This window comes from Lissotriton helveticus, chromosome 5_1 (genome assembly GCF_964261635.1).
Source record: "Lissotriton helveticus chromosome 5_1, aLisHel1.1, whole genome shotgun sequence".
NCBI classification, from domain to species: domain Eukaryota; kingdom Metazoa; phylum Chordata; class Amphibia; order Caudata; family Salamandridae; genus Lissotriton; species Lissotriton helveticus.
The window spans coordinates 1,406,757,617-1,406,785,401 of NC_136065.1; the positions used below are offsets into that span (position 1 = coordinate 1,406,757,617).

Below are 27,785 nucleotides of genomic sequence, written 5' to 3' on the forward strand. Positions count from 1 at the left end.
TGATGAAATCTGTTGTGTCTTTTAAGTAAGAGACAACTAAGTCCATAAACTGTTTTAAAAAACAGTCGACATATTTGGCCACCGGTTCCAAAAGGGAGTCACACCCTGCCACAATTGGTCTCCCTGGTGGCTTTGTTTGATGTTTGTGGACCTTTGGGAGGACATAAAAAAGGGGTACTTTCGGGTGTTTATTTCGTAAATATTCCAGCTCTTTAGGCCCTAAGAAGCCCGCCTCAAATCCTTCTTGTAAAATGGGAAACAGGAGGTTTTGAAATTCTAGCGTGGGGTCTTTACTAATCTTCCGGTAGCACATTTGGTCGTTTAGCTGCCTCAATACTTCAGTATTGTAATCATTGGTGTCCCAAATGACAATCGAACCGCCCTTATCGGCTTGTTTTATGGTGATTGTATTATCGTTCTTTAACATTGAAAGTGCATTTGTTTCATCCTTTGAAATGTTAAATTTTACGAACTTTTTTTGTTTCTCCATGTCCGCAATGGCCGAGAGGACCGTTTTTTCGAAGATGACTACTTCTTTTGGTACTTTGTGACCAGGAGGACAGAATGTGGATTTTTTCCGTAATCCGGTAACTTCTGAAGATGTAGAGAAAGGGTTCTCTGCAAAAAATGTGGTGAGGCGCAATTTCCGACAAAATTCGATGAACTCGGTCTTCATCTTGACAAAATCTGTTTTTTTTGTGGGCACGAAAGATAATCCTTTGGATAAAATACTTTCTTCAGCTGTTGTTAATATCCTATTTGAGAGGTTGAAAATCGGAGAGACCGCTAGTTTTTGTATTGTTTTTGGCGGGTTGTCATCTCCCAAGGCTGATTGTAGCGTTGTCTCCCTCTGGAGCTCGTTTGGCCTCGTCCTAAAAAAGAGGAATTTGATGACTGTCCTTGGGGTTGTTGCATTTGGTTCCATTTGCGATTTTTATTATTAGATCTACTATTGTTTATATCGCTATCGTCCCCCGAGGAAGAGGTGTCCGAGAATGTAATGAATTGTTTGCGGGATCTCCCACGGTTGTCAGATAAGTATCTCCTAGAATCTCCCTTGGTGTAAAAATCCGGTTGCAAGAATGGATATACGTTTTCAATCCTGAAATTCTTTTTATCCTTCTCAAATTGGTTTGATTTTTGGATTATGGTAAAGTCCTTAAATTCCTGAATCTCTTTGTTGACTTTTTCCAATAATCCTTTTGAATCTGTAATAGTTTGGTTATGGCTGATTTCTTCCTCTAACTTTGTGATTTCTTCGAGCTCAGCCTTAGAAATCCTGACCGCTGTTTCAATAGTAAGGACCATAAGGTCCCTACTACACTTAGTTTCTATAAAGCTGAACCCTTTCTTAAACACCGGGTCCTCTGTAAATATGACGGGAATATTTTTAATTTGCAATCCTCCAGGGATGGTACCTTCGCGGAGATGGTTTAACAAAAAATGACCATGTAGGTCCGTGCGTATTTGTTTCTTTTTGAGTCTTAAGAGTCTGTCAGATTCGTTCTGAGAGGTGGCTGTAGTACTCAAGGAGAAGGATGAAAAAATGGGTGGGTCGCTTAAGAGGTTCTTGATGTGGTTCTCACTATATGCAAAGGTGTCCTCCTCTGCCATATCTTTTGTAATGAGACGCGTTAAAATACGTTAGATGTGTGTAAACAAACATAAAATAAAACAACTGTGAAAGAACAGATAAACCTCCACCAGAAAGACTTAAAAAAGTCGATAGAAAAATGGGGAATTTAACCCCTTGTACCTACCGCTAGTAGGAATTACCAAAAAGCCTCGCGAGACAGCTCCCGCTATACACAACCTAAGAACACTTTGGGTGGGCTCTTAATCAGCAAGGCTGAGCCAAAATTATGAATCAACAAAAAACAAATGCCTATACTGATATTGTTTAACAAAGATTTTGCCACCAGAGCAAAGAATGTTTATCCAAGCTGGGAAGTGCTTATAAGTAGCCTTTTATTAAATTGTCTTGATCCAAAAAACACAGGGGTATATTTGTATTAGTCATATACATTTGAGAACAAAAGCAACACTTTTACATACACTAAATACAATACGGACAAAAAAGGGGGTGAATAGATTCTTTAAAAACAATTCAACAAACATACCAAAGTCAGTCGTATCACAATCATACCTTACCATTCATACATGGAAAACATACAAAAACAAATACATACACGATTAAGTAAACAGATAAACAATCATGTAATGTATTAGGTCTGCTGCAATCTATACAATTTATATACACAATAATATTTACAAGTATAATTCCAAATTACTCAAAGAAATCAAGTATCAGCTTGAGATGTAAACAGCAATTTTTTATACGCCAGTAATGTGACACTGTATTCACACTAAAGGACAGAAACCTATCGAAGGAAAGCAGACACTGAGCATGGAACGGCCTACGCGTTTCAAATCCCAGGGTTTTTAGCCGGGATTTTCGTCAGGGCCAGGTCATTCTAAAAAAAGAAGAAGAGAAAAAAGAGAATTCTATCGTGTGGATCTATAAAACTATTATAGTAGAATATCAAGAGCGCTCTTCAGCATAACCACCCAAGGAGCTTTCTGCTTACCACTATGGAAAATATCCAGGGAAGGAGTAAAACCTGTGTGATGAAAAGAACAACATGTAGAGGACTATATGAGTGAGTTGAAAAACACGCAACGAAAATGAGGTTTGCCATGTGTCAAAACAAAGTTTACCTTAGCGGTATCTTGTGTTGTTGCAAGTTCAAGTAGGGGGCCTGTAACAGAGCAACGTTCGTTTTAGTGTGGCATGATCGAAGACAGGGCTCATGAACCAAACCAAAAAAGGGGGTTGTAGAGTGCTTACCAGCCAGTTATGGTCAAATGCGTCCTTGAACGAGGACAATGCGGGTACAGATTTGAATCAATTTCTTCCAAAAAAGCGGCCTCTATTTGAAAGGGAAAAACGAAGGGCTCGTTTATTCCATGTACCAGATTACTGTGGGCATATTTGACAAACAACCTAGTCCTGTTCGGGCTTACCGGCATGAAGCTCCGTTGTTCTCAATCAATCGGCGTCCCCTGTAGCACTGCTCTCTCGCGCATGCGTGGAGAGTAGAGAAACTTTGCAAGGCTACTCAATATATGTAACGCAAATGCGCATGCGTGGGACAAAGACAGGCCGAGAGGGCATTTCCTCGCGCATGCGTGGAGAGTAGGGAAACATTGCAGGTCTAATCAATATATAGCGCTAATGCGCGGAACAAAGGCAGGCCGGGGGGGCATTTCCTGGTGTAGTATAGATTGCGCATGTATAGCGTCCCATAGATTCATTGTGTGGTGTTATAACTCCTAAGTTATAGCTTATATATCTCTGAAATCTCATTAAGTCCTTTGACTGCTGTGTCAAACTTTACAATTAAGTGGGCTTCCCTTTTGGATAATTTCAGCTCCATGTCTCCTCCTCGTGCATCTTTTTCAACACGTGAGATCACAGTCCATTTAAGGTCACTGAGCAGATGTTTACAACGTTTCCAATGGTTAACTAACGGGGCAGTGTCGATCCCATTTTTTATTCTGGATTTATGTTGTGTGATTCGTGTCCGAATTTCCTGATTAGTTTTTCCGATGTAAAGTAACCCACATGGACAGGTAATGCCATATATGACATATTTAGTTCTACAGTTGCTGAAACTGTCATGTTTCCATGATATCCCACGATGTTGGAAGAGGGATCCCTCGACGGTCAGTCACAAAGGCAAGCATAGCTTGATGAATCTCAGCTGCTATCCAGTTCCGTCATTCCAAAGCTGAAAGACCTTTGGCAACTAAAGTCAAGGCTCATTCGACTACATTGTTTGCAGGAGTGCCTCTCGAAATGATATGTTGATATGTTGAGAGGTGAGATAGAGAAATGCACATACAGTCATGCAACATTAATGCTTGGAATCTGCACAGCGCATTGATGCGGCTGTTGGACAGGCGATGTTAAGTCATCTATTTCAATAGCTGAGCCTCTTTCGGCTACATATGTCTGCTTAATATTTATATATCTATGTACATGGGTTTATACCCGCCATCAGCTATTGTGATATTATGAGAATGTTTGTAGAAATGCTGTAACTGCTAGCTATTCTGATTTAAGCATGTGCATCTATGAAAGATCCAATACTGCAGAAGAAAATAAGTTAGTTACCTGTAACTGTAGTTCTCCAATATTGCCATCTTTCATAGCTTCACATGCGACCCACCCTCCTAGCCGTGGAGGCTCCCCTTATTGTTACAGTATTACTTTTCCTACAAGAGGGAATCAGCCTCTATGGGGAGTGTTCTAGAAGGTGCTTTTGCCTGATTGGCTGGAGTTCGGTTCTTTTTAAATAAGTTATTAAAGTGAATTTTCAATGCCATTACGAGCCATGGCAATGTTATGTACTTCTTTATCATGGTACTGTGGAACTCACACTTCGATGCTGGGGAATGAGTCAAGCATGTACATCTGCGAAAGATGCCAATACTGGAGAACTACAGTTACAGGTATGTAACTTATTTTCTTTTACATCAGGACTTTTAAGACCAACGTGAAGTCTCTAAGTATACTCTGTATTTGCTTGATGTAATTTGTTTTGTTTGGAATGTTTCTAATTTTCCTTCCTTTTAATTCACTGCATGGCTTCATGACAAGCATCAATTAATATAATTAAACTAATCAGTTTAGTAAATCTGTTTACTGTATGTTTAATTTTGTACTCTTTCCAGCACCTTGTCAAAATGTGGTCATGCTGTGGTTGCAATGCTTTACCCATTCACCTGGCAGCACACCTACATCCCTGTCCTACCAGCGTCCATGATAGACATTGTTTGCTCACCCACACCTTTTCTCATTGGAATACTGTCATGCTCCTTAACTCTTCTTGACGATCTGCCCATTGAAGAGGTGAGAATTGCATATCTACATTCATGAATGCAGGTGGTGGTTGATAAAATGTCTTGCAAATGTTCTTGTCTTGAACTTATTAAACTTGTTAAAGTTTCCCACTTGGATTAACTGAATAATGAACTAGATGTAACTCCCAAGTATATTTGAGATCACTTTCTTTCACATCTTTCTAATGGCATGACTGCTTACTGAATAGCCATGCCCAAAATGCCTGTGTATGTTATGCCATACCCCTCCCCAATAATTCTGTTTTATGTTATGTAAAAGCACTTACAGCACTGTGAAGCATCCTTACATCATGCATGTAAAACTTTACACAAATCATATAAATAACATGTCTTCCGTTGAAGTTGTACCAAATGCTCCACTATTACTTCTACAGCTTCAATTAAATTGTTCATTTTGTCCTGTTCAGCATGCTAGCCAATATCCAGGTTACCTCCCTATACAATTATGTTTTTGTTTTTATTATTGCTAGTGGCGAAGTTCTATGCTATGGCTATTTTTGTTCCTTATAAAAATATGCATACAAAATAGAATAATAAAAAAGTTTTTTTAAGTTGCTGTTAGACATGGCATCCTTGGCATGGTTTCCCCCCTAACTTTTTGCCTTCAACCCTCTTGTTTGGCTGCTTTCGTTTAGGACTCAGCACACTTTACCACTGCTAACCACTTGAAATGAAATTCTTTATTGTGTAGTTAATTAAAACCATTACAATATTCCTAATCATAAAATAAATTACCTTCACGTGCGATTATAAAAAACAGATATAAACTATTAATACCGCATTTAAATTTTGATTTCAACCATTTCTAAAGTGCTTGGGTTTTCTCCTTAAAATCTGGTAGAATTGGCTCATACACAAATGGCATATTTAATTTCCTTGTATGGCCCTAGTAAAGTGGCCCAGGAACTGTAAATTAAATGCTACTACTGGATCTGCTGCACTGATTGTGCCACCCACTTAAGTATCCATTTAAACATGTTTCAGGCCTGCGATTGCAGCCACTGTGTGATGTTAATTGTCATTTCTCTTGGCAAGACAAGCCTCTGGTCAGTCCCAAACCTTTCTTTTTAATACATTTAAGTCACCCCTAGGGAAGGCCCTGAACAGGCAATAGGGAAGGATGCACTGCAGTTAAAAAGCTGAACATCTCTTTTGAGTTTCACTTTTAAGTTTATCCTGGTAGTGAAAAACATTTGTTTTTCACTGCTGGAAGGCCTACCTCTCCCACAGGATAACAATGGAGTTACCTTATTGCATTTGTTAAGCTGTAACTTCCAAATGGGAACCAGTAACCAGTTTGTATTTGGTGTCTTTGGAATTTTAATGAAAAATCCTCTCTTATGGTAAAGTCAGATTTTAAATTTCAATTTTCGAAACGGCACTATTAAAAAGTTGGCATTTTCCTGCCTTAGCCATTTAGTGCCTGTAGCCTGTCTCTAGGTCACATGACTATTCTTTCTAGACAGCCACACACAATAGAGAGCTTAGGTGAGCCTGTTTGAGCCATCAGTGACAAGATGGAAGGCAGAGCTGGGCACAACCCTATTTATACTTGAATAGGCTGTGTCCTGCCTCCACACAAAGGGCTGCATAACCCCTGTAGCTAGCCTGGAGCCAGTGCAGGGAATGCATCTCCCACTTTAAAGGAGGCACCTGGTATAAATATTGGACTTCAGACACCAACTCTTCAGTATACTTCAGGACCTCTGGAGACGGACTGAATCAATCAATCAATCATGCCATTTGTATAGCGCACTACTCACCCGGGAGGGTCTCAAGGCGCTTGCAATGGAAGAAGGACTGCTGTGCAATGGAAAGACTGCCACTCTGCTGGTCTGCTGCCCTGCTGGACTACTGGCTTGCTGGATTGCTGCCATAATGCCCGCCTGCCTGAGACAGAGGGATTGGACCTGCATCTTAACCTAGGACTCCCAGAGTGACTTCAAAGGCTAGTCTGCTGGCCTCCTGTTCAGAGCCACAGTGACATAATAGACTCCCAACCTCCTAAACCCACACCCTTATCCAGCTGGAGTAAACCTCTGACCCCCAATGGTGCCCATCAAGTTCTGAACCCTTCATGTAGTCTCAGTGGAGCAGTTTGTTTTTTTTAGCTCTTCACAACCGCCTATGGGCCCTTGGTGGCAAAACCTTGTTGCTCACTCGGCCAATGCAACGTTTCATCAGTCTGACTCTTTGAGCTACAGCATCAACCTCTCCAGGGGAGTGCCACCGTGAAGCTCCACCCCGACAGTTCACGATGACAACAGGAGTTTTACGCCACAGTTACGACCATCCACAACGCTTCGTTGCTCCACACAGCCTTCCTCCACAGTAAAGGTGATTTTGTTTTTTGATAAACAAATTTTTATTGATTTTAATGATTTGACAGAAGACACCAGCCAGTCATCACGACACCATGAATGTCCAAGAGTACATACAAGGTTTTGTGTTACCTCGTTTACGACACAAATAAATGCAAGGTAACATGGATTTGGACACCCGCGTGCCTCATACATGATTTTTTCTTGCGTGGCACATCAATCCACCCCAGTCCACCAGCGTCCAACACTCTGGGGGTCGGTGCATTTCCAGGAGGCCACTATGTCCCTTTTGGCTACTACCATTGCTGTAGTGAAAAACAACTTCTCGTTCCTAGACCCATCCAACCCGCCAGTAATACCCAGGATTGTGTGCTTTGGTATGTGGGGAACCTCCCACCCCAATATCTCGGTGAGTTCCTCCTCAATTTCCTCCCAGAACCGCGTCAAGCGGGGGCATGCCCACACCATGTGGAGAAAATCAGCTGGATCGTGACCGCACCTAGTGCAGGCGGAGGTCGGGCTAAATCCCGCTCGGTGAAGGTGCACTGAGGTGAGGTAGGCTGCATGTAAATAGTTGAGTTGTACCAAACGTAGCCTGGCGAAGGCGGTGACCGTCCTAGGGGCCATAAGTGTGTTGTGCCAATCCTCCTCCTCCAGGGTACCCACCCATTCCTTCCAATGAGTTCGTAATCAATTCAGGGAAGTAGGGGTATTATTGATCGGTGTGCGGTAGATGCGGGAGATGCCACCCTTCCTCAGGTCCCCCAACATAATCTGTGCCTCAGGCGTGCCATGGTCAGGAAGCTGTGTACCTGTTGTGAGGTGCGTATGGAGAGCATGTCACAGTTGCAGGTACCGGTAGAACTGCGACTGATGCAGGGAGTATCTACTTTGAAGGTCTCTGAAGGAACGCATGTGATCCCTCACCCATACATCGCCTAGTTGTGAGACTCCTATAAGGTCTCATGCCTGAAAACCCTGCAGCCCATTAACCTATTTGATCCAAGTCCCCTGCCATAGGGTCAGTGTGTATGTCCACTTGGTGTGTTGCAGTGCGGCCCGCCAGCATACAGCATAGACTAAACCTTGGTTAGGCCCAATTCCCCCAATTCAAGCCAGTAAGCCATCCCCCGTTGAACCAATCATGTATAGATAGTAGGCACGTGGCAAGGTAGTACAGATGTAGGTGAGTCATTCCCAGACCCCTGTCAAAAGAGTGGTTCCTACAAAAATTCAGCGCCAGTCGGGCCCTACCTTTCCCCCAAAGGAACCTATTGGCCATGCTATCCAATTCGCGAAACCAGGTCCTGGGGAAGCATAGGGGGGTATTTTGAAGAACGTAGAGGACCTGGAGGATAACCATCATTTTAAAGAGGGCGACCCTCCCCATGAAGTTCAGGGGCAGTGTTTGCCACTTCTGGAGGTCCGCCTTACCCCGTCTCTCCAGGGGAGTGACGTTGAGGGCCCAGCTAAGCTCAGGGAGTAGAGTCATCCATATCCCTGGGTATTTGAATGATTGACGGCAAAGTGGCATGGTGGACTGCCATTCGAAGCATTCTCGGGACAGGTGGAGGGGAGCTAGGACCGATTTGTCGGGGTTAGCCGGAGGCCAGAGGCCCGTTCGAAGGAGTGCAGGATGCAAAAACAGTAGGGGCCTGACCGGGCAGGATCTGATAAATAGATGAGGACATTATCCACATAAAGGGCGATTTGGTCAGTTTCGGTATTGGGCCAATTCCATCCCTGCATGTGCTCGCACGATTGTATCAAGGATGCCAAGGGCTCATTTACCAGAGCAAAGAGCAGGGGGAAAAGAGGGCAACCTTGCCTCGTTCCCCTGCACACTGAGAAGGGCTCCGACAGAACCCCATTCACCAGGACACAAGCCTGTGGATGGGCGTAAAAAACCCTAACCATGGCACGAAAGCGGGGACCGAATCCCATCTCATCGAGGACATCCTCCAAAAATTCCCAGTCCACCGAATCAATAGCCTTCTCAAAGTCTACAAGAAGAATCGCAAGGTATGGAGTGAGCAGGTGGCGGTGATCCAAGGCCAATTGAAGTCTACGGTGGCAGTGCCGGGTACCACGTGAGGGCATGAACCCGCACTGGCCGGGGTGAACCAGCACAGATAAATGGGGCTTGAGGCGCTGGGCGAGGACTGTGGCAAACAGTTTTACATCAGTATTGATGAGGGAGATAGGGCGAAAATCCACACATCGTGGCAAGGGCAACTAGGACTTGGGAAGAACCACAATGGTGGCCATGTCCATCTCTTTGGGAAAGGAACCATTCTCAACAGCCTCCCGAAACAGTTCCGCAAGATGAGGGGTGAGGGTTTCCCGGTAGTAAGAGTAGTTTTCTTGTGGAAGGCGGTCTGGGTTTTGTGGATTGGCGGAGGAGATGAAGGTGATCGCCTCCCAAATTTCCTCGTGGATGATTGGGCGGTCTAGATTGTCCGGAATGATGGGGTCCAGGTGAGGAAAGTGGCCATTCCCGGCCTCCAGTAGACCCGTGAGAGAGAGGGTTGGAGTTCTAGCCTCTTATCATTGGCGGTAATATGAAGCAAAGGCACGGGCCATCTCCGCTGGGGAGCGGCACTCCGAACCATCCTGTGCCATGATTTCAGGGAATGTGCTTTTTGCCCTAGGGTATGTGGCTAAGCGGTGGAGGAGTGAGCCAATTTTGTCACCCCAACCATACACCCTGGCCAAGGATGAGCGCCAGAGGAGTTTGGCCGCTTCCAGTCACAATTGCTTAATCTCCGAACGGAGGTGGGCAAGAAGTAATACCTCGGATGCATCAGGGGTTCGGGCGGAGGCACACCCCAGGTGCAAAACCTGCGCCTCCAGTGAGGAAATTTGCTCCAGTTGAGCTTGCCGCTAGAGTTTGACCTGGCCCTTGGTGACCCCCCTAATCGTAGCCATGCCAGCCTCCCATAGGGTGCCCGGAGAGGATATGGACTCATCGTTGGACAGAAAGTATTGCTTAAGTTCCTGTCCCACCACCTTCCGGAACTCCTTGTCCGGAAGCAACCAAGAATTTAGCCTCCACGTCTGACGCATAGAGGCGGGAGGGGAGCCCATGTGAATCATTACCGGGGAGTGGTCAGAGATGCCACGGGGAGGATAGAGACGTCCTTTGACCCTGCTTGCAGGCAGGTCGCCCCCACACCGCCACTCGTCACCCATTGACCGGCTGACTCCTATGCCCCTGCTGCCGCCTCCTGGTCCCTGGGCTTCCCTTGCACTGCGTGCCAGTTTTTCCCCCCGCCGCTCCTGTCCCAGCCTTCCCGCCACTGCCTCCCTGCGGCCCCACCCCCCAGCACACCTATTGGCCACCCCGCTCCAGCCTTCCAGCTGCTCCTCCCTCCCAAGCCTCCTCATATGCAGGCTGAGAAGCGGCCGCTGGTGCGCCAAAGGTAAGCCCGTCTGCGCCCGTCCACGCCTGGACTGCGCCCAGCGCCAGAACCCCTGCACCCCGCAAACGCCACAACACCAATTCACTGCGATACCAGCACCATCCATGCACTCAATGCCGGCCGTAACCGCACCTGCTTCCAGGCCACCCCAAAATGGACCCACGGACCCTTCTCCTGCCTCACCTGCAGCTTCACCTGCGACAGAAACACCAAACCTCCAAGGACTGGACCCAACAACCTCCGCTGCATACTCCTCAACACCCGCTTCGCACGCAAACATGCCGTCGAGCTCTGGGATCTGCTTGACACCTCCGCCCCAGACGTCACCTTCCTGACCGAGACCTGGTGGTACGACTCCTCGGCGCCCGACATCGCCATAGTCATACCGGACGGCTACAAGATCACCCGCAGGGATCGCGCCAACGAAATCGGAGGAGAAATAGCCATCATACACAGGTCAACCCTCAAAGTCGCCACCCACGCACACGACACCCTCAACACCGCTGAACACTTGCACTTACGGATCCACACCGACTCCAACATCACCCTCAGAGGAACACTCCTCTACAGACCCCCGGACCCTGGGCTCAGTTCCGCGACTCCATCGCCGACCTCACTAGCACCCGCGCACTCGCCTCCACGGACTACATCCTCCTCGGGGACCTGAACTTCCACCTCGAGAACAGCAACAACGCCAACTCCGCCACCCTGATCGACAACCTCGCCAACCTCGGCCTCAGACAACTCGTCACCACACGCACCCACACCAACGGCCACACTCTTGACCCCATCTTCTCCACAGGCTCCCATGTCACCTTCGATCACACCACCGACCTCCACTGGACCGATCACTGCTGCATCCACTTCACCTTCAAGAAACCAACCACGCACCATCGCACCCAACAGCTGCCTCGCCGCTGCTGGAGCAAACTCACCGAAGACCAGCTGCTCCCCTCCCTTGCCAAGAACCCACCCACCGACCCCACCAACTCCGCAGCCCACAACCTCAGACAGTGGATCGGCGACTGCCCCAACACCCTTGCCCTGCTCAAGAAACCCTCCAACAGCCACACCAACAAGAGAGCCACATGGTTCACCAACGAGCTCCAGGTCTCCAAACGCGCATGCCGAAAACTGGAGAAAACATGGCAACACGAACGCACACGGGATAACTACGCAGCCCACAAGGATGCCACCCGCAGACACCACCACCTCATCAGACTAGCCAAGAGATCTTCCTTCAAAGACCGCTTGGACAACAACGCGCACAACAGCAAAGAGCTCTTCAGCATTGTAAAGGAACTCGCCAACTCCAACGACATCCTGCCCTCACAAAAACTGTGCTACTCACTAGCCATCTTCTTCCACCGCAAGATCGCTGACATCCACAACAGCTTCAACACCACGACCACCCCGACTATGCTAGACTCCACCTCCCCTGTGAACACCACCAGCGCCAACTGCCTGACCTCCTGGTCCAACGTCAACGACGACGAGACACGCAATGTCATGAACTCCATCCAGTCAGGATCTCCGTCTGACCTGTGCCCACACCACGTATTCAACAAAGCAGACGCAGCCATCGCACTCCAACTACGGAAGGTCATCAACATCTCCTTTGAAACAGCGACATTCCCGGAAAGCTGGAAGCACGCCGAAATCAACGCCCTCCTCAAAAAGCCCAAAGCAGACCCCAAGGAACAAGAACAATATAACTTTTACTTACTTACTTACTTATGGCCCATCTCCCTGCTCCCGTTCCCGGCAAAGGTCATCAAGAAAATTGTCAACATGCAACTGACCTGCCACCTGGAAGACAACAACATCTTGGACCCATCCCAGTCCGGATTCAGACGAAACCACTGCACCGAGACAGCCCTTATCGCCGCCACAGGCACCAACTAGACAACAGCGAAACATCAGCCCTCATCCTCCTGGACCTGTCAGCCGCCTTCGACACGGTCTGCCATCGCACTCTAAAGACACACCTCCTAGAAGCTGGAATCCAAGAGAAGGCCCTCGACTGGACCACGTCCTTCCTCACCGGCAGAACCCAGAGCGTCCGCCTCCCACCCTTCCTATCCAAAGCCACCGACATCATCTGCGGTGTACCCCAGGACTCATCCCTCAGCCCGACGCTGTTCAACATCTACATGGCCCCCCTCGCACTAGTGGCCCGCCATCATGACCTCAACATCATCTCCTACGCCGACGACACCCAGCTCATCCTCTCTCTCACCAAGGACCCACACACCGCCAAAACCAACCTCCACGGGGGAATGAAGGCCGTCGCCGACTGGATGAGGAGCAGCTGTCTGAAGCTGAACTCGGACAAGACTGAGGTCCTCATCCCCGGATCCACCCCCTCAGCCTTGGACGACTCCTTGTGGCCGACCGCACTGGGAACAGCACCAACACCCACCGACCATGCACGCAATCTAGGGTTCATCCTCAACTCCTCCCTCTCCATGTCTAAACAGGTCAACGCCGTCTCCTCCTCCTGCTACAACACCCTCCGCATGCTCCTCAGGATCTACAAGTGGATCCCGACCGAAACAAGAAGAACGGTGACACAGGCCCTCATCAGCAGCAGACTGGACTACGGAAAAGCACTCTACGCAGGAATCCCAGCCAAACACCTACGACAACTACAACGCATCCAAAACGCCTCCGCCCGACTGATCGTCAACGCCCCCCGCAGCAACTACACCACCCCCCACCTGAGAGACCCACACTGGCTCCCCGTCGACAAGAGGATCACCTTCAAGCTCCTTACCCACGCACACAAAGCACTCCACAACGCCGGACCTGCCTACCTGAACAGCAGACTCAGCTTCCACATCCCCACCCGCCAGCTCCACTCCGCCAGCCTCGCCCTCGCCGTTGCCCCCGCATCCAACAAATGACCTCCGGTGGCAGATCCTTCTCTACCTTGCCACCAAGACCTGGAACACCCTCCCTACCCACATACGGCAGACCCAAGACTTACCCACCTTCAGAAGACTCCTCAAGACCTAGCTCTTCAAGCGGTAGCAGCCCCCCCCCACCCCTCAGCACCTTGGGACCCTCACGGGTAAGTAGCGCGCTCTACAAGTACATTGATTGATTGATTGATTGATTGATTGAATCATAAGACAGTCCGTTGATGGAACATAGATGGTGCTGATAAGCGCCTGCGTATGATGAGCCGCTGAGGTGTGCGTGAACTGTGGGTGCCAAATACGCCATGCATTGCATAGACCCAGCAATGCGAACCAAGTCGTCAGCTGTTTCTCCTGTGCAAGTCTACTAGGGCAAAGGGGATTTTTTTCACCAGACTAAGAAGGTAACATTTCAGCAGGACTATATTGGAAGGTTTGCCGGAACCTTAGACTAAGGTGGGATGTTTTAAGAATAATACAAGTTTTCTAGTAGGCTGATACCTCTGGAAATCAGATAGGATGTGTCACAGGCCATAAAATGTCAAACCAGGTTCCAATGTGGCTTACTCTGTGTCAACCCTACTGGCATCTCAAGGTTATATTACAATTTCCTGTCGAAACAATTCACCATTGTACAAGATTGTGACATGACTGTCCTTCACTTTAATTACAACCACAAGGTTGTCATTGCTTTCTGTCGAAAATCGAGGGATTTTCCATTCATCTTTAAGGATAGTATTGATTCCAGTTGAGCCATCACATCTTCCATTATTTTAAAGTTGCAAGTTATTATCTCCTAGTGAAGCATACTCTTTATTTTTAGATGTTTTATTGCAGTCCATACAACAAGCATGTATATAATTCTGTTTCGTCTTTCCTACCAAAGCACAAGCATTCAATATGCCAAACTACATTTTGAATTAGAGTCCTCTTCCCTTTCCAAACCTGTTCATCACTTTGTCTGATGTCTCTGTCAGATAGTCGCTCCTGTGTACTCTACGATAGCATGGCTTTGTGCTTCCTTCCTTACTCATAGCTAAGTAGTGCCTTTGTTCCGGTATCTGCATGCTCCATTAACTCTGCTGCACTAGTAATTCATCCTTGCTCACTTGTCACCTATAGCAGTCACTTTGTTCAGTTTTACTAACTATTTTATGTATGCCTCCCTGCTCTATAGTACCATTGAATGATGTAATATACTAAAACAGTGAGAATCTGTTACAGTGATTTGACATTGCCCAGGAAACATTGATTTAGTGTAGTCATATTCCATGAAGGTATGTATGGTTAGTAATAGCATCTTTTTCAGAAATGTAAAATTTATTGAGTCATCTAATGTTTTCTGCCTACTACAATATGGCACTTAATTAATTATCTTCTGCTTAATATTGAGGGTGCACCAATAATGTATCCTCTATGCTCAGCACATTGTATTTGATTCGGATACTTATTACGGCTTCATATAATGCCCGCTTATTCCATAACATTTTTCTGAACCTGCCTAAAATAGTGCCCTAACAATGCTATGGCTTACATAAATTTACCTTGACCCACCTGACGGGTTTAGTTTGGGCCATAACTGCCCTTTACATCCCCATAGGAGAGGTATTTTGGTATAGAGCATTTATCAGGTTTGAATACACGGCATTACATACTCTTTTTTAGGTCGAGGCTACTGTCCCACAGCGAAGCTGGGGGCGGAGCCGAAGATTTAATGATTTCAACAGTGGGGCTTTATTTCACCTCTCTCTTGCATTGGCTAGCTTCGTAAATAGAGGCTAGCCATTGGAAGAGATGTATGTCAATTACTATTTTCCCCGCCTTGATGCGATCCGTGGGCGTTTCTGTCTCTTTTTTTAAGCCCCGCCCCCTTTTCATCCTCATTCGGAGGTGGGCGTTTACTTTTTTTTTTTTGGCCGGCGCTTTTGTGTTGCCATTTCCCCCGACCGTCGCTGGAGGAAGGTTGTGCTGCCCGCCCGCATGCCCCCACCCCCCCTCTCGTTGTGCTTGTTTTTTTTTTACTTTCAACGTGGGGGCTTATTTCTAAACATGCTCACACTCTCGTCGTCTGAAACGGGTGAAACAGGACTATGAGATTGCAAGATTTCTGCGGAAATTGGTCGTCTTAAAGAGCTCTGCCGCCCACTTTAAAACACATTCAAGACCTCACTAAGTGAGGAGACCCCACTGTTCCTCTACCACGAGGCATCAGACCTTTAAGACCGCAGCGTTCTTTCTGTTCGAGTGAACGCAGACCCTGTACAATACCACTCGTACGAGTCACAACCCAGCCTCCTATAATCGCGCAGCTTTGTGTGACACGTTCCGTGAATTCAATTCCCCGAATCTGTTGCGAAATACTACAGCCCACACTTTACCCGTGTTGTGACTGACTAGTTTTAATTTATTGCGGTGCCCATTTCATTTACACTATTTTTGTTCTGAAGTGTCTGCCATTTATTGCAGTATTGTAACTCTACCTGCACTTTGTACGCTTCTGAAACCTGCACACATATCACTTTTTCTCCTATAATGTACCGATTGCTACTTCATGTATTTTTGCTGCTCACCATTGTCACTATTCATTCACGCAACTCAACGTTGCCTTCCTTCACCTATAATTTTCTCCTCACGCATCCTTAATGCTCCCATCGAGACGCGCCCCGCCAACCCACTGCAAAGTCCGCGCTACCAAAACCAACAAACAAACTATCACCCCCGCATCACTCTCCGTACTCTGGCCTCAGCAACCCCCTTCTCCACCCCCACCTGTCCCCTCGGCTAACTTGGTAGAGATGCGGCCCCGCCCGGGCTCCCCCCTCCCAGGACTTCCTCCTCGCATCCCTGCCCCCTCGCGCTGCTTCAACCCCTCCCCTGGCCCCTGCCCCCCTTTTCCTTGTGAAATCGCAGTCGATGTCCTTGCTATACATGGTCTCATCCGTCGTAAAGGCAGCAGCTGAACAGAAAGTATACCAGTTTGGACCTTGCTCATTCCGGAGACCCCAACAACAAGTATGTGGCTTTTTGAGGGGCTAAAGACGAGATAAGGAGTCAGCCTTACGATGTTATTCAGGGTCACTTAACATGTGATGTCACTTGCGCTAACCCTGGCATTTTGGTAAATTGATGTCCATGGCTGGGCACAACCAGAATTATCTCAGTTTCTGACATTTTTAAACTCAGGAAACCCTCCCCAGTTCCGATACTCATGAGCATCCGAAGATATTTGAGATGGAAGTGTATCTGCAGGTTGGTTTTATCCATTTGAATGTGTCAATTGTGCAAAATTTTAAATGTGATGGAACAAAATGGAGTTCTATGTGCATGCTGCCTGACGCCAGTATAAGAATGCTACCCAGTCACAGGTAATAATAACAATTCCTATTTATAAAGCACAAACATATCGCCCTTTTAAGGGTTTCAAAGCGCTGGGGGCGGTCAGGGAGATTTAGTGAGCTATTGCCAGAGTCACAAGATGCTGAGCTGAGCTGCTGCTGGTGAACAAACCGTGAGCCCTGTGCTCCGGAGTCAGACGCTCTGGCCGCTGCACCACGCCTCTCCCATATATTCAGTACACATTTTACCTTAGCCCTGAGGAAACCAAGCATTCCAATACATTACGTTTCAATACTACAAATGGTTCAACTTTGGAGCATTGAATGACAAGGGGTGGGACATCCAACTTTCGACATGAACAGAAAAAAGTAAGCAAAACTCCAAAGTTGAACCATTTGTAGTATTGAAACGTAATGTATTGGAATACACAATGCGTGTATCTAATTTGCTCCCACCATTAGTATCCAATTCATTTTTACACCTAAAACTATTAAAATCATTATTTTTGAAGTACACCTTTTTTTATTTAACAAGTTAAAAACACAGGTAAATGTATACAACCAGAGTTGCACAATATAGCACGCATCTGAAGTAGTGGGCAGAATGGCTCAGTGAGTTGAAAGTTCATGGCTGAACCAGTTGCTGTTCTGTTAGCCACAAGTACAAATCCAGGTCTGGGCAACTCAAGCTTCCGGGCTTTTGAGGGTTGGTAAAGTGAGTGCCATAACACTGGATAATAATTACAATAACTGTTAATTACAGTGGTTAGAAGCATCATTTGTGTGGTACGAGGCGCTATACCAAAAGAAACTATTTATTGCAAGTATAAAAACAATAGCATTTGACTGTCATTGTAAGTCTCTTACTGGAGCTACAGTCCCAACAAAAAATAAACCTTTCGGCAGTCCGATGTCCCAGCTGCGTCTAGCTTGCTTTCTGTGACCAGACACACGTTTTTTGGCTTTTATTGAGTTATCCCCTCTGCTCTTGAACATTGTAAATCGCACCCTCTCTTCTATGGGTGCTAAGTGCTATATCCTGTATTTTTCTTCTTCATATATGACTTTGTTTATATCACTGTGCTGCTCTCTGAAAATGTATAAAGCGCTCTGATACCCGTCAAGTTTGCGCTATAAAAAACTATCAAATAAATAAATACTTGCATGAAGTCCGTGTTTTAAATCTAGCGACTGAGATGTATTTTCTATTTTGTTTAGTTCATTTCGTGACAAAAACGTTACGAGTCATTGCCTGTGCGACTTCTTTTAATCTTGCAGAAGCAAGGCTGCACCACGCCACATCTTGTTCCTCTTTTACCCACTCTGACACTGTCCCAGTACCGTCAAAACCAGTTTGCCCAGTTTGGAAAGCTTCACTTCAGTGCTTCTCTCCTCTACTTGCATATCAACACGGTGGTGTGAGGGTGTCTGCTGGGGTGTGGTGTCGGGAGAGGTAGGATGGGGGGAGGAGAGGTGTGTTTGTGACAACTCCCAGGGCTGTGCACAAACGCCTTTCATTTGCTCGGTTACCAACAATCTCATGCCAGCTACTTAAGTGTCCAGGGAAGGCAACACGCAGGGCCGAAAGCTGCCGTTATTATCCGTAACGACCTCAGAGGAGACCTATCAACATTACTCACAGAAAGGCAACACGATTTTATTCCACTAATTGATGCTGCCTTTTAATGAATACAAACTAACAAAAGTAATAGAAAAGAAACAATTGTGTGGTGGAAAAAGGATGAAAAAAACAAGAACGAGACATGCTGCATTGTTTTAAAGCGAAATCATATATTTGCTGAAATAAAAAAACAGAGCAAGTCTTTTTAAATGTTAACCTGGGCGAAGTTTGAAGTGTGGCCAAGACTGATTCAACATTTCATGCTTCCGAGGTAAATAAACACACAATTTAGGAGAATTAATTTCCACTATTCATAATTACACGCCACATAATTACACTGCACTCAATGCAACATACACTCCAAATACCACTCAGTGCCACATAATTACACTGCAATCAATGCAAAATACATTCCAAATACCGCTCAGTGCCACATAATTACACGCCACATAATTACACTGCACTCAATGCTACATACACTCCAAATACCAGTCAGTGCCACATAATTACACACCACATAATTACACTCTACTGAATGCAACACACACTCCACACAATACCACATGATTATATGCTACATAATCACACTGCACTCAATGCAACATACACTCCAAACAATACCACTCAGTGCCACATAATTACGCGCCACACAATTACACTCTACGGAATACAACATAACCTCCCCATAATACCACTCAGTGCCACATAATTACACGCCACATAATTACACTGCACTCAATGCAACATACACTCCAAATACCACTCAGTGCCACATAGTTACACGCCACATAATTACACAGCACTCAATGCAACATACACTCCAAATACCACTCAGTGCCACATAATTACACACCACATAATTACACTCTACTGAATGCAACACACACTACACACAATACCACATAATTATATGCTACATAATCACACTGCACTCAATGCAACATACACTCCAAACAATACCACTCAGTGCCACATAATTACGCGCCACACAATTACACTCTACGGAATACAACATAACCTCCCCATAATACCACTCAGTGCCACATAATTATATGCAACATAATTCCACTGCACTCAATGCAACATACACTCCAAATACCTCTCAATGCCACATAGTTATATGCAACATAATTACACTGCACACAATGCAACATACACTCCAAATACCACTCAGTGCCACATAATTACACACCACATAATTACACTCTACTGAATGCAACAGACACTCCACACAATAGCACTCAGTGCTACTTAATTATATGCTGCAGCTGCATAATTACACTGCACTCAATGCAACATACACTCCAAACAATACCTCTCAGTGCCACACAATTACACTCTACTGAATACAACATACACTCCCCACACAATACCACTCAGTGCCACATAATTATATGCTTCATAATTACACTGTGCTCAACGTAACATACACTCCAAATACCACTCAGTGCCACATAATTACATGCCACATAATTACACTGCACTCAATGCAACATACACTCCAAATACCACTCAGTGCCACATAATTACACGCCACATAATTACACTGCACTCAATGCAACATACACTCCAAATACCACTCAGTGCCACATAGTTACACGCCACATAATTACACAGCACTCAATGCAACATACACTCCAAATACCACTCAGTGCCACATAATTAAACACCACATAATTACACTCTACTGAATGCAACACTCACTCCACACAATACCACTCAGTGCCACATAATTATATGCTACATAATTACACTGCGCTCAACACAACATACACTCCAAATACCACTCAGTGCCACATAATTACATGCCACATAATTACACTGCACTCAATGCAACATACACTCCAAATACCACTCAGTGCCACATAATTAAACTCCACATAATTACTCTGCACTCAATGCAACGTACATTCCAAATACCACTCAGTGCCACATAATTACACGCCACATATTTACACTGCACTCAATGTAACATACACTCCAAATACCACTCCGTGCCACATAATTACACGCCACATAATTACACTGCACTCAATGCAACATACACTCCAAATCCCACTCAGTGCCACATAATTACACAGCACTCAATGCAACATACACTCCAAATACCACTCAGTGCCACATAATTACACGCCACACAATTACACTCTACTGAATACAACATACACTCCCCACACAATACCACTCAGTGCCACATAATTATATGCTTCATAATTACACTATGCTCAACGCAACATACACTCCAAATACCACTCAGTGCCACATAATTACACGCCACATAATTACACTGCACTCAATGCAACATACACTCCAAATACCACTCAGTGCCACATAATTACACGCCACATAATTACACTGCACTCAATGCAACATACACTACAAATACCACTCAGTGCCACATAATTACACAGCACTCAATGCAACATACACTACAAATACCACTCAGTGCCACATAATTACACGCCACATAATTACAATGCACTCAATGCAACATACACTCCAAATACCAGTCAGTGCCACATAATTACACACCACATAATTACACTCTACTGAATGCAACACACACTCCACACAATACAACATAATTATATGCTACATAATCACACTGCACTCAATGCAACATACACTCCAAACAATACCACTCCGTGCCACATAATTACACGCCACACAATTACACTCTACTGAATACAACATAACCTCCCCATAATACCACTCAGTGCCACATAATTATATGCAACATAATTCCACTGCACTCAATGCAAGAGACATTCCAAATACCACCCTGTGCCACATAATTACACGCCACATAATTACACTGCACTCAATGCAACATACACTCCAAATACCACTCAGTGCCACATAATTACACAGCACTCAATGCAACATACACTACAAATACCACTCAGTGCCACATAATTACATGCCACATAATTACACAGCACTCAATGCAACATACACTACAAATACCAGTCAGTGCCACATAATTACACACCACATAATTACACTCTACTGAGTGCAACACACACTCCACACAATACCACATAATTATATGCTACATAATCACACTGCACTCAATGCAACATACACTCCAAACAATACCACTCAGTGCCACATAATTCCACGCCACATAATTCCACTGCACTCAATGCAAGAGACACTCCCCATATTACCACTCAGTGCCAGATAATTACACACCACATAATTACACTCTACTGAATGCAACACACACTCCCCATATTACCACTCAGTGCCACATAATTACACACTACATAATTACACTGCACTCAGTGCAACATACACTCCAAATACCACTCAGTGCCACATAATTACACGCCACAAAATTACACTCTACTGAAAAAAATATACACTCCCCATATTACCACTCAGTGCCATATAATTACATGCCTCATACTTACACTCTACTCAATGCAACATAAATACACTTTATCTGTCTATCTATCTATCACCCTTCTATCTGTCTATCTCTCTATCACCCTCACTCTATCTATCGCCTCCCTCTATCTATCTATCGCCCTTACTCTATCTATCTATCCATCTATCTATCGCATCACCACAGCATCACTCAGCACCACCAGAGCATCACTCAGGGGCACCACAACATCACTATGCGCTACCACAGCATCACTGAACGCCACAGCATCACTTGTCGCCACCGCAACATCACTCCGCGCCACCACAGCATCAATCTGTGCAACCATTGAACAACAACTGGTTCAAATATGTTCTCTCACTGTTTCAAGCTTCATTACAAATGTCACAATACTATGTTAATAGTTCACTTCTGTTCTTGGATTTTCATCACAATAAAATACAATGAACATAATCTTCACAAAAGTTATTTACAAAAGCTATTGCCATTATAAATTACAATAACTTTAAAGTATTAATTATTAAAAAAAATAAAAGCAATTTTTATTTGTAATATCAATACATCTAAGTCACGTAAATACAACACATATTGCAATACAAATGCTCTAGGTGTCACATTTGCGAAAGTTAAAACTATTGGCATTGTAAATAACAAAGGTATTCATTTCACTATTTTCCAAACCAACACATAATAAAAAATGTGTCATTTACAATACCAATAGCTCAAACTTTCCTAATGCGAGACCTATTGCATTGCAAATGCTTGTTACTGACTATTGCTCATCCTCAGTCTTCCCAGTGTTAACACCTTTTTCGTGCCTGGCTTTCATTTACAATTATGACCACTTCCGAGTCCTTTCCCGAGTGGGTGGTTCAGCTGTAAATCAACTTATCATCAAATATTGCATGCTGAGCTCACAGTTGTTCTTATCTCTACAAGCTATGGTTATCATTTGTGTAATATCCTCCTTCTAAAGTACGTTTATTTTTATATTTGAAGATAGTGGTTAATTTCCATAATTTATTTCTGTTCACCAGGTGTTAATTGTTGATCTTTGTGGAAACAGTTTCCGGCAACAGGTGAGTCAAATAAACAGTAAATGACTTTCAAAGTAATATCCAGAGCAACAACTATAGGATCTGTCCATGTTCCAATATGATTAAGGGGACAGTTCAGCTCAGAATGTTGCTTTAGTGAAACTGTACATTACAACTGCATTTACAGTAAAGTCTATGGTGCAGTCTGTCATCACTTTGATAGGCATCCAGAGTAAGCTCTAGAAAACGTTATTGCACTTGGAGAATGCATGCAAAATTTGGGCTGTCCCTCACCCAGTCCTAGCCTGGAACCTTCTAAGAGCAACTGTACTTTTTGGTGGGCGAGAATTGTCATGAAAAATACCGTCACACTTTCAAGTTTGTTGATGTTTGAGTTTGCAAGAGAAACCTGCATGACACTTCAACGTTTCTACCAATAACCATAAAATTACGATAACAAAAATCATGTGCAGATTATTCACCATTGTGAGTGCACAATTAGAAAAATCCACGTATCCTGACAGTGAACAGAATGTGGAACTTAAAAAAGGCAAATGATTCTTTAACTCACATCGGTGCAAAACGTTGTTTGCTTTCCCCTCTGTTTACAGCACACTGACACCTCTAACCCCACAGGACATTATGAACAATGTGGTATTCCTCCCAAAATGTAATGTATCATTCTTCTATTTACAATTCATTAAGTCTTTTTTGCGATTATTCATCATCAAAGACAGTGTCATCCATAATTAATACAAACATTCCTTCACTTAAAATACAACATAATAATCAGAAATGTAAATCTTGATGCTATGCCACATCATCATAAGTTAATAAATAAATATATATACATATTGTTAGAACTGGGATTTCTGGTAGGCTAAGGCTGACGCCAAAGCCAGGCAGAAACCACCATTCTAGTCAGGGCAAGGGAGTCACACGCCAAGATAACCCCTGCTCACCCCCTTGGTAGCTTGGCACGAGCAGTAAGGCTAAACTCGGAGGCAATGTGTAAAGCATTTGCGCAAGCACACAACAGCAACAACATCCTAGGCACACCATAAAAGGAACTCCACACAAGGTTATATAAAAATAACTTCTGTATTGTCAAAACACATCAGATAGAAATCACACATGTACATTGCGCCAACTGGCACGGGCAATATTCACAAGGGATTATTTACAAGACAGGGCCACCTGGACCACTGTCAGGAATCAGCACTTAGCAGAAATTAGAATACTGTTAGAAATAGCAAGTTGTAGATCATAGAATAATAATCACTTTAGCACACAACCAGTAACTACTGGTACCAGGTAAGTACCACCTACGCAACCCTAACCACCTTAGGAGAATATTACGCAGGGAACCTGGGCTTCACTAGCACCACCTGTACTAGGAGAAAAACAACCACCTAAGTATCACAATACCTGTAGGGGTAGAAGCATGAACAAAACACATGATGTATAAACAACACAATCAGAGGTGTAAGGAAAGAAAACACATGATACATAAAAACACACTCAGCGGTGTAAGAACAAGGAAAAACACATGATGCATAAAACATTCAGAGGTGTAAGGACAAGGAAGACACATGATGCATAAAAACATTCAGAGGTGCCAGAACACAACTCAATAGTGCAAAAACACATGATGCCTAAAAACATTCAGAGGTGCAATAAAACCACACAATTGCGCAAAAACTTACATAAGCCACCACCTGTGGCAGTCCCTAGGCCAACTGGCCTTGCAAGGGCTCAAATGCCCGTAGTCCAAATGTCAGGCAGGCTGCGCAGGCAGCCAAGAACACAAGCCTAAACGTGGCAACTGCCCACAAAATGCTGGGCAGTTGAAAACAATGTGGATGCCAACGTTGGAGCCTCGTGGGCTCAAGAACACAAGGGGGCCAAAACACTTGTGACCCCAAGAGCCTCGTGGCTCTAAACAACAGAATGGCCCTCAAGAGCCTCGGGGTTCTGAATCACAGGATGGCACTCAAGAGCCTCTCTGGCTCGAAGAAAGAATGCCCCTGAACGATGGAGTCCCTCTTGCAGGACTCTGAATTAAAGAACAAATGGGGCGCTTTGAGCCTCTCTGGGCTCCTAAACAAATACAATGAACAAGAACATTTTTAGAGTGTCACAGCACCCTTTTTATACCCAAAATCCTTTGTCTCAAGGGTGCAGGCAGTGTGAGAACCAGCTACAACTGGTTATAGGGTACTCCTTTCAGTGTGAGGGGCAGAGGCGACAGCCGCCCAGCAGGAGGTGGAGCCAGCATTGTGGCAGGCAGGCACAGCCCTATTCACTCCCAGGTGCTATCTCCTCCCACCACTCTAGTTGCAGATGCAGTCATTCACCCAAGGGCTGACTCAGACAACCTCCTGAGGGCTCCCCAGCCCCTGTCACCCTCAAACCAGACAGTCAATCCACAAGCAGGCCCAGGCACTCCTGGAGCCAGGCGCCAGCCAATCACGTGCCAGCAGATGCACTACACACGCACACACATGTCTAGAAGTGGAACTTCCGCACTAGACACATTCATGCCACATATATCATTACGCAGCATTCAATCTCACGAGTTCGCACATACCAAACTCGACCCTGCACTCCCCACACATCAGGAACTACCATGGTCACACAGATTCCCCATGCATTCCTATGGGAGGGCAGGTCACTCACCACACATACACAGAGAGCTCACACACTTTACACTGTAAAACAGTGAAAAAGTGCGCAAAGGCCTAAAATCACCAACACCAGGTCACAGAAACAGGCTAGGAAAAAGCAAAAAGTTTCGGGGTGAACCTGCCAAAAAGGGCCAGGTCCAACACAACCCCCTTCCAGCCAAAACACAGGGTAGACCAATCACTCCACTGATGGGCTTCCCTGCTTTGGGCGACAAAATACGGACACGGGCCCGCACGGCAGGGACACCCTCCGGTTTTTCGCCACTCTGAACCCACATGGATTTCTCTAAATAAGAAGTCTCTGTCCCAACTAGGATACCCCACTGGCACTCCCTAGTCGTCCACGGCCAGGACCAGGCCCTAGGCCATCCAAATGTCACAGGTCCTGACCACTTCACAGAGTGGGGGGCAGTAACCCCTGGGACACAATAGCCAATCTCCACTCTCCCTCTCAGTGTAGCTACAACTACCACTGATCCTTCAACCTAGGGACCATACCCTCAGGCTGACCAGAGGTCACGGGCAAGAATGCCCCACCCTACCTCTACTTCTGGGGTTCCGCACCCTCCCAGGAAAGCACCCACCAGAACACAACTCTGTCATCAGATCAGGACCTCACTCCATCACTGGTCTACCACCTGGGATCTGGAAACTATTTCACTTCGAAGGTACAAAGCACACAGCACACAGTCCCTCTTCAAGCAGGTGGGGGGACACAGCACACAGCAAAATCCCCTTTACTCTACCTTAGTGGAAACAACAAACTGCAGGTGAGCCCCAGATCACACAGCAAGGGCAGCCCCCTCAGTCTCTTCAGCTGATCTACTTTGGCAGAGATTCCTTCTTGACCTAGAAGTTTCCTAATCTCCCAACCTAGGATCTAAACCCTCAGATTGCACCGGGGTCAGAGACAAGGACACCGTCCCTCTGCACCCCCTTCCAGTTCCATGATCACAGGGTGAGTCCCAGTATGTCTCAGGCTAGACAGAGCACACGCCAGCGGCGTATCAGCGACACACTCTCCTCCAGTACTCCCTATCACAGGGTGATTCTCAGGATGTCCCAGGCTAGACAGAGCACACACCAGCGGCGTATCAGCAACACACTTTCCTCTCAACTGTTCAGGACCCTTATCACAGACGCTCTTCCCTCCAGGTCAGGCTGAACTTGAACCTGGCCTCCCCCCTCCTGGGGGAACGACCTCCAGAGGCCCCAAAAATGGTCAAGCACTCTAGACGGTCAAATGCCCAGCGAACCAGGACTTCTGCACCCTCCACTTGGGAGTGGTACTGCCCAATACTAGGACCGCCGGAGTTCTGGTTACAGAAACTCCCCATCCTCTAGACACAGGAAGATCCTCCTCAAATGACCTGTAAGTACAGCCTAGGCCCTTGACCTGGTGCTCCCTTAGGGAACCCTCCAGGCCCTGAGACAGGGTTTCGGGCCAACGTGGGACACACCGTCCCACACTCACTCAGCCTCCACTGAGACAGGACGTGAGCCCCTACACCCCTACCATCTTACTAGGACCTAGCTGGGCTACACATGAACCTCTTCACCTACACAGGATCATCAGATACACAAGCCACTACTTTTAGAATCACTCCCTAATGCCTCTGCAAGACATCTAGCACACCGCCAGACATCCACCTTCTTGTCCAGTGCCTCTGCAGGACCTCCTGCACACCACCAGAGGTACACCTCCCGTGCAAGCTCCTTTAAAAAACTCACACCAACTCATCCAGTTCAACACACCACTGATCCACACACTCCCCCTCCAGACAGGTGAGACAGTTCCTCACTGTCCCTGACTCTCAAGCTGTACCCCTCTTACTGAGTATCAGGCACCATACTCTGGGAACTGGGAATGGGACTTCACGCACTGGACACATTTTAGCTGCCACCACTGGATCCTACCATACTGGGGAATCCAGACACACACACTACACTCAGGGGATAACCACCCTCCCGAGCAAGCCATTTCTCCTCCACACTCCCTCTCTTCCATCTACCCACACAGGGACAGGAACAGGGATTGGGCACTGGACCTAGCAAGGGATTCCTTATCTATGGGAACCTCCCCCTCTACTGGCGTCCCGCCCTGTCATTTTCTCTCATCTGCCA

The 27,785-nt window shown here is 45.7% G+C and overlaps 1 protein-coding gene across 1 annotated transcript in view; it reads left to right on the top strand.

Annotated features, from left to right (window-relative positions):
- DENND2C (DENN domain containing 2C) overlaps window positions 1–27,785 on the top strand; it is a 354,222-nt gene that overhangs the window by 310,000 nt on the left and 16,437 nt on the right. The window contains exons 14-15 of the mRNA XM_078644389.1: window positions 4,738–4,915; window positions 22,975–23,016. Coding sequence (XP_078500515.1) covers window positions 4,738–4,915; window positions 22,975–23,016 — 220 coding nt within the window. The remainder of the gene's footprint in view (window positions 1–4,737; window positions 4,916–22,974; window positions 23,017–27,785) is intronic.